The sequence below is a fragment of the Anomaloglossus baeobatrachus genome, chromosome 5 (assembly GCF_048569485.1).
Source record: "Anomaloglossus baeobatrachus isolate aAnoBae1 chromosome 5, aAnoBae1.hap1, whole genome shotgun sequence".
Lineage (NCBI taxonomy): Eukaryota > Metazoa > Chordata > Amphibia > Anura > Aromobatidae > Anomaloglossus > Anomaloglossus baeobatrachus.
In genome coordinates, this window is record NC_134357.1 from 220,279,153 (window position 1) to 220,291,670 (window position 12,518).

At 41.1% G+C, this 12,518-nt stretch overlaps 1 protein-coding gene across 1 annotated transcript in view; it reads left to right on the forward strand.

The window, feature by feature from the left end:
• The first annotated feature begins 772 nt into the window (after window positions 1–772).
• The window catches only part of CXCL12 (C-X-C motif chemokine ligand 12), a 543,376-nt gene continuing 531,630 nt past the window's right edge, over window positions 773–12,518 (forward strand). Inside the window, exon 1 of the mRNA XM_075349133.1 lies at window positions 773–892. Within this exon, the coding sequence (XP_075205248.1) occupies window positions 832–892 (61 nt within the window). The 5' untranslated portion in view covers window positions 773–831. The remainder of the gene's footprint in view (window positions 893–12,518) is intronic.

Below are 12,518 nucleotides of genomic sequence, written 5' to 3' on the forward strand. Positions count from 1 at the left end.
TTACCTGGCCAGGTGTTTCTGGTCCCCACGTCTGGTCACCTCCTCCTCTGCTTGGCAAGACAGTCCACTGCGTCCTGGGATTACAAACACAAGTCCCTGCTTTTCGGGCGCCAGATAATTTTAGGTTGACCTAACGTTCACAGCTGTTGCCAGCGATGTCCGAATGCAGAGAGAGTACCAGTGACCCCCCCCCCCACTCTGCTACTCCGTCTCAATGAAAACAAGCGGACGCTGTTATACACATAAGACTGGAGATGTGCGGCTCCGAATAGAAAGTGTATTGATATAGTTTATATTACAAAGTTATACAAAGTTGATTAGGGCGTAACTATGCAACATACATATTCATTAAAGGCGTGAATTACATATTCCCAGCAAGAGAAATTAACATAGTGACTTATACTCCCATAACAAGATGTTTTTCAGTCGTCTCTAAGTCAAAACATTCTGCGTCCTTGAGGTTGGTCTCACAGTTTATTACGCAAATAAGTCTGGTTTGGTATTGCCAGGGAGAATGAATTTCTATTATTTTCTAAGTCAGTGAAAAAGGTTAACTCTTTCCTCACACTCTAGTATTGGAGAAGATAGTGTAGCTGAAATAATGTGTGCTACTAGGATAGAGCTTACCTAGAGTAAAACAGAGCTGTGCTGATTTACATCCAACTATTTTAATAGAGGAAGGATGTAATAACATGCCAGCGGTGATAAATCACTTGGAGCTTGTCCCCACCCCCCACCCCCTCCCGCCCTGCACTTCCAGGCATCTCCACAGTGAGAGGAGCTCATTCTCAGACCTACTCTACTCCTTCAAACATCTACAAAGGCAGCAGCATGGACGTGAGGCACCTCGCTCTCCTAACTCTACTGGTGGGGATGATCTGCCTCTCTGAAGGTAGGTGGAGATGGACCATCCAACATTTCATAACAAAGCACATATGGTGGAGTGTCCACATAGGTTCTGCAAACTCTTTCTGCTTGTAAAACTCTTGTAACATAAAAAGCCAACAGAGGGTCGCTGGGATGTTATCTGAAATGTGTGAATTAGGACAAGTCACTGTGGTTTTTGGCTAGCTGGAACCATATGGCGTGGCTTGTTACTGTGTGGAGTGTTTATTGGCAATCTTACATCCTGTAGATGGCAGAATATGCATAAGTATTTGCATTGGTTTTATGTTACTTTATTCCAACATTTGCTACAGTTAGATAAATCTTAAAATGTGTCTCACTCATCTGCTCTGTAGTCAGTTTCTTTTGGAAACATATTTTTCCTGTTAGCTTTTTTCACATAGAGATCTGCTGAACTCTAACATTGAGACAAATTCTAAATTTCAACTACTGAGCCAGACACAGCAGTAAAACCTTCAGTGAAAATTTGACAGACAATAATAGATTTTTAGTAAAGGTGGCATTATTAAATCAGTAAATGTTTTCTGCTTGGAATGTGTCACATAGTGGGGACCTAATTGGTGTTAATGCACTGTCGGCTATCCGTAAGGTTCAGCAGAGGTTTCTCCCTGGAGATGATGTCAGGCTATTAGTGACTCAATCAAACTTAAAAATAAGTGTGTATGTGTGCGTGTTGTGTGGGTGTAGATGTATATGTATGTATGTATATATATATATATATATATATATATATATATATATATATATATATATATTATAATACAATATATAAATAATTTTGGGAAGGATAAATCAAAGCTATTCATTGTCCTGCCTAATGTTCGATGGGTGCCTTAATACTTTGTCGTAATAAACCCACAATCCTGATATTTTTAGACAAGGACATAATGACTGAATATTTAGGCCTGTCATGATTTTCATTGGTGTTATATATCTACAGAACTGTTATGTTCAGATCCAGATGATTAAGTTGTCAGTATAGATTATAATACAGGTCTGTTCTAAGATAATAAGACGTAGGGTTGAAAAGTGATCATGCTGTGGCTTATATTGATAACATCTACTTATGTCTTTACTTTTTTTTCCAACTGCAGAAATTTCAGCTATTTTTATGTGGCTGAGCAGATTCATGTAGCCATAACATTACACATATGCACTCACATACCATATACTACAGTTGATAAGTAAAGCCTGATAAACAACAAATAATTAACTGGCAATGTACAGCTATCCAAGGACCCTGGAGGTACCTGGATTTATTATGATCACACTGAGATTTGTACCTTTTGTCCCTCACTGAACACCTCAGGTGGATAGATCTCTCTAGTCTATGGTAACAGCATACAGGGGTTTGTTTGGAGATTGGGATCAGTCACTTTAATTGTTCTCCATTAAAAGGAAAACTATAAACATCATTAACATAGAAAGATAAAAGAATCCCCAGTCCAAGAGGGGTGAGTACATGGATCCTGTCTTCTGATGCGCTGCAGATTACTCACCCTGTATCTGGTGGTGGTATATCAGTGTGCAACATCTGGAAAGTATAAATGTATCCATGCTAGTTAAGCTCCTCAAGACTTGCCCCAAAAAAAAAAAAATTGTTTAAAAGAACATTTTTTTTAATCTCTACTGGCTAACACGATATAAAGATAAATTTTACCTCTCCAAAAATATTAACATTTCCAACGACCTTATAACCTTTAGGGTTGATTCAGATTTTCCAATGGCCTTATAACCTTTAGGATCTGGATCAAAAAATAGGTTTAGTCATAAATACTGACAGACAGTTATGCCATGATATATCCAGTATATTCAGATGTCATGGGTTTCAATAAGGTGTGTAGTGAGGAACCTCAGAGCCCTGTGATGATTCAATATATAACTGAAATTAGTTAAAAAGGAAAATAATATTGGTTTGTGTTGAATGTGCCACTTTTCTTATTTTTCTGTTACTGTGCCCAAGATTATCAGGGCATTTTAAAATATATAAAATATTCAATGTGCCCAATCCTTTAAATTTACTACATATTAAATTTTTTTTACAATTTTAGAAACATTAAGATCCGCATAGTGTAACCTCCAGTATATGCTAAATATAAAATTACTGACCCCCTACTGACATCAAAGTTTCTACAATAGTGTGCATTTGGGTACAATGTAGAATCTTGCAATTCAATATCTTACTCATGAGAATATACAGATGTATCTTGGTGACAATGCCTATACAATAAGTCATAATGGGTTCTGCAGTATAGTTATGTAGTCATGAGCCCACAGTTCATATATTAGGCAGTCACTGATCACTAGTTGACTGCGCACATATTTTGTGTGTTCTGCGTTGCCTTGACATTATAAGGATGATAAAGCTTCAGATTTTTGTGACTGTGGAGCTACTTTCTCTTAAAAAACTGCCTCTGATCACCTCTGATCCTTATCTAATCCCCTATGTTATGGCCATCTTTATGTGTACATTTCTAATCACAGACAACACTGGCTGCAGCCAGATGCAAATTTGCAAATTCAATTATGTCCCTCTGTATATTTATATATGATCAGATAAAGACAGACAGAGGGTGGAAACATTTTCCAAATGTGTGCCTGGTCTATGTCTCAGTATCAGTGTGTATGCATTATATATATACATTACATTACAATGTGATAGATATATATATATATATATATATATATATATATATATATATATATATATATATATATATATATATATATATTATTAATGTGTGTGTGTTTGTGTGTGTGTGTGTATATATATAGTACACACACAGAATACATATATATTTATATATATATATATGTATTCTGTGTGTGTACTATATACACACACACACACACACACATACATACACACACATTATTTTATATATATATATATATATATATATATATATATATATATATATATCTACATACACTTACAGTATTTTAAATTATAACTTTTATAAAGCTAAATAATTTATATTATATTTTTACATTATTTTTAATTTACACTTATTTTTTTGTGGTTATTTTTGTTTGCTGCAATTTACTTTTCAGGGAGCGGTTGCAATTCATTTGGAACCATAAGTAATGTGTCAAGCAAATTGAGACATGATTACATGAACCTATCCTTAACATGTGTAGAAAATGCTTAACAGGCCCTTCTGTCACAATAGCATGGGCAGACAATAAGTTCTACTATTTACAATGACATGACCAACCTTATGTGGTATTATCTAGTCATTGCAAGTAAAGTAATAAGATATTTAGTAGAATTGCAATAATGACACCTCTACTGTGGTCAAGAAACATGCAGTTGTTCCAATCTTTATGGTACTCAATTACTAAAATATTTTACAAGCGCTCCATGGCCAAAACCAAGCAGCAGAGGGAAAATGGAGAGGGAAGCAATCAATGATAAAGGATCAGAGGAGATAAAAGGAACTACTGAAGAGGAGACACCTTTGTAGTGCAAACACCCAAGTACCTGTCCACAAGTTTCTTCACTCTAGAAGCCATTACTCTAGCGACTAAGGCTATGTGCGCACAGTGCATTTTTCGCGGCGTTTTTGTGCGTTTTTCGAGTGCGTTTTTGGCCTCAAAACTGCAGGACTTTGCTTCCCCAGCAAAGTCTATGAGTTTTCATTTTTGCTGTCTGCACACATCTGTTTTTTTTACCTGCGTTTTTGAGTTAAAAAAAAAAAATGGACATGTCAGTTCTTTCCTGCGTTTTTCTGCGTTTTCTACCCATGCAATGCATTTGAAAAACGCAGCAAAACGCAGAGATCAAAAACGCAGCAAAACGCAGCCAAAAACGCACCAAATTGCGGCAAAAACGCATGCGTTTTTTATGCGTTTTTTCGACGCAGGTGCGTTTTTGTGCGTTTTTAGCGGCCAAAAACGCAGCGTCAAAAAGACGCAGTGTGCGAACCTAGCCTTAAAGTAGTGCTATTACAAGGGTCAGTCTACAGCTTCTGACCTATCATGGACAAGTAAATACCTAGATGCCCCTTAGAAAAGCTGAAAAATTAATGAATGCTGCAATCTAATAAATACACTGTGTTCCAAATTATTATGCGAAAATATGTTTTCATATTTTCCTAAATTAACTTTATGAATTGCAGTCATTGTTATTTTCCAATCAAGAGGGGCAGTCCCGGCACACAGTGTATGAAAAAATGGTAAGTCCAGGTATAATATGCTTGAACAGAATTTCTTTATTTTTCACCAAATATAGTACTGCCCGCCCAACGTTGCGGCTCACGCAGGAGCCTTCACCAGGGGTCAAGAGCACTAAGAAAGACATGGTATACAAAGAAAAACAAACAGAAACAATATTTACAAAATGCATCATGACATTACATCAAGGAAAATATAAGAAAAATAACCTATTGGGGACTATGGAAAGAACATGAAACCATTGTCGTAGTGTGAGGGGTAACCTAAAAGGATCTAACCGCTAGAGAGGAAGAAAGAAAATCCTGTGAGTATGAAGAGTGAAGAAAAGAAAGAGAACAAAGAAAAAGAAAAAGAGAAAAGAATAAAGAAGGTAGAAATAAGGGAGGAACATAAGGAAATATAGTGGAAAGGAGAGGGAAACAAGGAAAGGAGAGAAACAGAAAAGTATGCAGTGGTCAAGAAGCAAAAGAATAACTGAAGAACATACCCGAGAAGATGGTTATGGTAAAGAATCATGTAGGTACAACAGGACCTATGAACAGGAGGAAATTGTAGGAAAAAGAAGGGGGAAGGGGAGATGCATAAGATATAACATAGTGTAACTAGGGAGGTAAAAGTAGTAGGACCATGTTTGACTTACTTAGTGAAGTCAGCTAATGGGTTAATCCGGCAAGAGGAAATTGTTGCTACAAGTAAAGTAGACAAGGAAAACCCTAATGTGGAAACATATAATTATTATAAGCGAAAAAAGAGTTAAAGAGTTAAAGGGACAACAATGAAGAGGGGGATTGTATATAACGGTACATACCAAAAGGGGGGCTGGCATATAATGTGAAGGGGCTCACACGGTAGTTTAGGATATGAGGTGAATGCTGCCAAATGAAAACAGTGTCAGTGAAAGGTAGTATGTTATAAATAAAGCAGAATATAAGGATATGGATACATACCAATGGGACATTGTCATATGTGTACTACGGTTATTGATCATATGTAGTATGACAAATAGATTGTCAATATGACGTCAGTGATGCTAGGGAAGAAAGGTAATCATGACTATAATGGTATGTAGAAGGCAAAAAAGAGAGACAAGGAAAGGGTAGGAACATACCTAGGAGCACTTTGGATAAGGGTGAGAGCACCAGGAAAAAGCCTGTAATGTGTCAGGAAATAGAGTGAGTCACATGAAAAAGGAGATCAAAGTAGAGCAAAGTAAAGCAGCATAGCGGAAAAACCTTACCTAAAGTGGCGTGGTAGTATGATCACTACGTGGAGGGAGCCCAGGGACTGTGTAGGGAGTGAGCCTCTATATACAGGCACGTGAGTATCCATTGGTGGAGTGTGAGTCACCGCTATCAGGTGTGGGGAGAGTCACTGGGTGTGTGCATGACGCGCAGCCGACGCCTACCAAGGGGCGGGGCATAGGCGGTCGGTGCGTGCCAGGTGCCCACACACAGGAGTCGCAGTGCTGGTATGTGGGCGTGTGCGTGACGCGCGGCACCCGCCGCGCCCACCGTAGGCGGGACATCGGCGAGCGGCGCGCGCCAGGCACACACGGTGGGATGTGTGTAAGAAGAAGTGACAGATGGGCGTACGCGTGACGCGCGGCGGCCGCCACGCCCCCGTGGGCGGGGTATAGGCGGGGGACGCGCGCCAGGTACACGCCCATACTGTGTGATAGTTCAAGGGTGATGACGCGATGATGACGTGCATACGCATGCGCGTTGCACAGTACCCATTCCACGCTCCAGTGTATAGAGCGTAGATGGACGGTATGGAAAGGACGCATGCGCCGTGCAAAGGGATAAGTGATGAACAGCGTTATCCAAAATAACTCTTTGTAGTTGAGAAATCCTAGGTGAGACAGATAGACAGCTGTGGAGCATGCTGGAGCGAAGACGGCCAGAGTGCATACTATAAGGCTTGTGGAGGGTGTTCTAGGATATCTAAAAAAGAGGGATAGAACATATCATTAAAAACATAAGTAAAGTCACATACATGGAATTACATGAGTGATATGATAATTAAGTACTAACATCTTTATCTCGAATAACATTATGAACTGGTAAGATATAGACTAGTGAGATATAAAGAACATGATTATAGTACTAAAACATGATACAATATGCCATAAAGGAGACAATTAATACGAATTATAAGATAATGTGATCATATAGAATGTCAAAATACAGAGCTGTGGAAAATACAAGGACAAATGAATACCGTAACGTCAAGGATAGGTATCATGGGTACGAAAAGGACTCCTATAGAACCTCATAAAACATATAAAAAGCATAATGAGCAATAATAATATCAGCAGACAATTTCATATTCCCTGTTGAGCCCCATGGGCTCCAGGGTTTTGAGTGTGTGGATCCAGAAGGCTTCTCGCAGTTTAAGTCTCTGGATCCGACTGCCACCTCTGCGAATGGGGGGGACATGTTCGATAACCTGGTACCGTAACTGGGCTATGGAATGGTTGTGTGAGATAAAATGAAAAGGGATTGGTAGTAAGGTTTGTTTACAGCGGATTGTGGATTTATGCTTGCTTATGCGGTCTCGGATAGGTTGGGTCGTCTCCCCAACATACCCGAGACCGCAGGGGCACTTGATAAGATAAACGACATACGAAGAGTCGCATGTAAAAAGACCCTTAATGGGAAATTGCTGACCGGTATGTGGATGGGTGAAGGTGTGCCCCTTAGTCACATTAGAGCATTGTGTACAGCCTAGACAGGGAAAAGTTCCATTCCTCTGTGTGGTCAAAGTGGGCTGAAGGTGAGAGGGTTTAGAAGAGCCGATGTCGGCTCTTACCAAATGGTCTCTTAAATTTTTAGATTTCTTATGACAGAAGAGTGGAGGATGGCTGAATTCAGAAATAGATGGATATGACCGGGAGAGTAAAGGCCAATGTTGGCGAATGATATTACGAATGGGTGTCTTGAAAGGATGGTATGTTGACACAAAAGGAATCCTCGTAGGCATATGGGTTCTAGGAATGTTAGCAATAGGTAACACCTTATGGTGGGATATATGTGGTGGATAACCACGTTCCTGAAATTTCAAGCTCATGTCAACATGACGAGTGTTTCTGGTCTCCGGGTCGGATACAATGCGAGCAATCCTATGGTGTTGAGAAAGGGGTAGAGAATTCTTCATGTGTTTGGGATGGCTGCTAGTGTAGTGTAAGAGGCTATTCCGGTCAGTGGGCTTGGTATATAAGTCAGTGATTATGTGACCATCTCTGTCCAGTGTTACCGTGGTGTCCAGGAAATTGATAGATCTAGGATCATGATGTAATGTAAAGGTAAGGGTAGGGATACATACATTCAGAGAGTCAAAAAAAGAGAGAAGTTCAGGGAGCTCACCGTGCCAGATGACAAATACGTCATCTATGTAACGTTTCCAAGTCAGTACGTGAGACTGAAATAGTGGAGAGTTGTAGACATGGCGATCCTCGAACCAGGCCATAAAGATGTTGGCATAAGGGGGTGCCACATTTGACCCCATCGCAGTACCTTTCCGCTGGATGTAGTATTGGTCACCAAATAAGAAAAAGTTGTGTTCCAATACAATGCGTAGGAGGTCTTGGCAAAAAGTATGTTGCTGCTCAGAAAAAGGGCTGTACCGTTCGAGGAACCAGTTAACTGCCTCTATACCAAGGTGGTGGTCAATACTGGTATAGAGGCTGTTAACGTCCATCGTCACTAGTAGGCAATTGGTGGGTAGTGTTCCGAGGGTATGCACATGAGATAGGAATTCTGTAGTGTCCCTAAGATATGAGATAATGGAAGGAACCAGAGGGGACAAAATTTTATCAAGGGTGATGGCCAGAGGGGAAAGGATAGAATCGGTGGATGCAACAATGTGTCGTCCAGGGGGGCGGGTCAAATTTTTGTGGATCTTGGGTAAGATATAGAAGACTGGTGTAATGGGATTAGTCTTATGGAGATACTCAGCTAGCTTTTTATCAATAGTGCCGATCTGTAGATGATAGTCAACTGTGTTAGTGATGATACTACATATGTTAGAAGTAGGATCTCGTGAAATTGGGGCGTAAGTATTGGCATCACTAAGCTGGCGAGTAATCTCATAGAGATAGTAGGCCTTGTCCAAGACCACTATGGCCCCGCCCTTATCCGCAGGTTTGACAATAATGTGTGGATTGTTCTTGAGACTAGAGATTGCACGTGTCTCATCAGGTGTGCAATTGTGTTTAAGGCGAAATGTGCCTCTGTGTATACTGTCCACGAGATGATTGATATCGTTAGAAACCAAGGAAATATATGTCTCCACTGGATGATGATTTTTAGGTGGAGAAAAAGTACTGGGAATACGTAGACCTAAACCCTTTAAATAAAATGTGTCTGAGGACACAGGACTGCTAGTGTCCATGGGACTAGGTTGTAGGTTGTCAAAGTGCACCTTGAGGCGGAGGTTCCTAAAAAATCTCCTTGTCTCTTGGTCTAAGGTAAAGTAATCGAAGGGTGGGGTGGGACAGAACGATAAGCCCTTCTGGAGGACTGATGACTCGGTGGGGGACAGGGTGTATGAAGAAATGTTGAAGACCAGATTGGTCTTACCTGCGAGCGTGTCGTCACTGTTCTTGGGACGAATTCCCTTGCTCCGCCGCGTTTTCCTTTTTGCGGTCGTCGCTGACCTAAAAAAAGAGAAGAGTGAGCTTGATTTTGCTCGCTGTCCGAGCTGTTGGACGAGGTGTAATGTCCAGGGTTCAGTTTTAGTTTTGATGGACGAAAACTCTGTGGATGAAAGGGTATTCAGTTGGAGTCATAAGAAATTGATTGGATACATGTGCATGTATCCAATCAATTTCTTATGACTCCAACTGAGGAGTCCTCAGACACATTTTATTTAAAGGGTTTAGGTCTACGTATTCCCAGTACTTTTTCTCCACCTAAAAATCATCATCCAGTGGAGACATATATTTCCTTGGTTTCTAACGATATCAATCATCTCGTGGACAGTATACACAGAGGCACATTTCGCCTTAAACACAATTGCACACCTGATGAGACACGTGCAATCTCTAGTCTCAAGAACAATCCACACATTATTGTCAAACCTGCGGATAAGGGCGGGGCCATAGTGGTCTTGGACAAGGCCTACTATCTCTCTGAGATTACTCGCCAGCTTAGTGATGCCAATACTTACGCCCCAATTTCACGAGATCCTACTTCTAACATATGTAGTATCATCACTAACACAGTTGACTATCATCTACAGATCGGCACTATTGATAAAAAGCTAGCTGAGTATCTCCATAAGACTAATCCCATTACACCAGTCTTCTATATCTTACCCAAGATCCACAAAAATTTGACCCGCCCCCCTGGACGACCCATTGTTGCATCCACCGATTCTATCCTTTCCCCTCTGGCCATCACCCTTGATAAAATTTTGTCCCCTCTGGTTCCTTCCATTATCTCATATCTTAGGGACACTACAGAATTCCTATCTCATGTGCATACCCTCGGAACACTACCCACCAATTGCCTACTAGTGACGATGGACGTTAACAGCCTCTATACCAGTATTGACCACCACCTTGGTATAGAGGCAGTTAACTGGTTCCTCGAACGGTACAGCCCTTTTTCTGAGCAGCAACATACTTTTTGCCAAGACCTCCTACGCATTGTATTGGAACACAACTTTTTCTTATTTGGTGACCAATACTACATCCAGCGGAAAGGTACTGCGATGGGGTCAAATGTGGCACCCCCTTATGCCAACATCTTTATGGCCTGGTTCGAGGATCGCCATGTCTACAACTCTCCACTATTTCAGTCTCACGTACTGACTTGGAAACGTTACATAGATGACGTATTTGTCATCTGGCACGGTGAGCTCCCTGAACTTCTCTCTTTTTTTAACTCTCTGAATGTATGTATCCCTACCCTTACCTTTACATTACATCATGATCCTAGATCTATCAATTTCCTGGACACCACGGTAACACTGGACAGAGATGCTCACATAATCACTGACTTATATACCAAGCCCACTGACCGGAATAGCCTCTTACACTACACTAGCAGCCATCCCAAACACATGAAGAATTCTCTACCCCTTTCTCAACACCATAGGATTGCTCGCATTGTATCCGACCCGGAGACCAGAAACACTCGTCATGTTGACATGAGCTTGAAATTTCAGGAACGTGGTTATCCACCACATATATCCCACCATAAGGTGTTACCTATTGCTAACATTCCTAGAACCCCTATGCCTACGAGGATTCCTTTTGTGTCAACATACCATCCTTTCAAGACACCCATTCGTAATATCATTCGCCAACATTGGCCTTTACTCTCCCGGTCATATCCATCTATTTCTGAATTCAGCCATCCTCCACTCTTCTGTCATAAGAAATCTACAAATTGTCTCTCCAGTAAAGGAGACAAACTCTAGCACAGCGCCACCTATTGGAAGTAGCGATCCTAAAAGTCACAAGTGGATTTTCAACAATCCTTTGCAATATGACTCAGGATATATAAGCCAGATCAGAATCCCAATTTGCAGACACGGTGTTTCGGGGTGCTTGCCCCTCGTCAGTGCAAAGTATGGGGGTGTCTGATCTGGCTCATGAGAAAGCTATGTGGGGACCACGGGGGAACACTATTCTCCTTAAGGAGACTTTGCAAGCCAGTCTGGCTGCCAGGTAAGGGGACTTATAGCTGCAATGCCCCTCTGGGAAATATTCAAATTGTCTCTCCAGTAAAGGAGACAAACTCTAGCACAGCGCCACCTATTGGAAGTAGCGATCCTAAAAGTCACAAGTGGATTTTCAACAATCCTTTGCAATATGACTCAGGATATATAAGCCAGATCAGAATCCCAATTTGCAGACACGGTGTTTCGGGGTGCTTGCCCCTCGTCAGTGCAAAGTATAGGGGTGTCTGATCTGGCTCATGAGAAAGCTATGTGGGGACCACGGGGGAACACTATTCTCCTTAAGGAGACTTTGCAAGCCAGTCTGGCTGCCAGGTAAGGGGACTTATAGCTGCAATGCCCCTCTGGGAAATATTCAAATTGTCTCTCCAGTAAAGGAGACAAACTCTAGCACAGCGCCACCTATTGGAAGTAGCGATCCTAAAAGTCACAAGTGGATTTTCAACAATCCTTTGCAATATGACTCAGGATATATAAGCCAGATCAGAATCCCAATTTGCAGAAATCTAAAAATTTAAGAGACCATTTGGTAAGAGCCGACATCGGCTCTTCTAAACCCTCTCACCTTCAGCCCACTTTGACCACACAGAGGAATGGAACTTTTCCCTGTCTAGGCTGTACACAATGCTCTAATGTGACTAAGGGGCACACCTTTACCCATCCACATACCGGTCAGCAATTTCCCATTAAGGGTCTTTTTACATGCGACTCTTCGTATGTCGTTTATCTTATCAAGTGCCCCTGCGGTC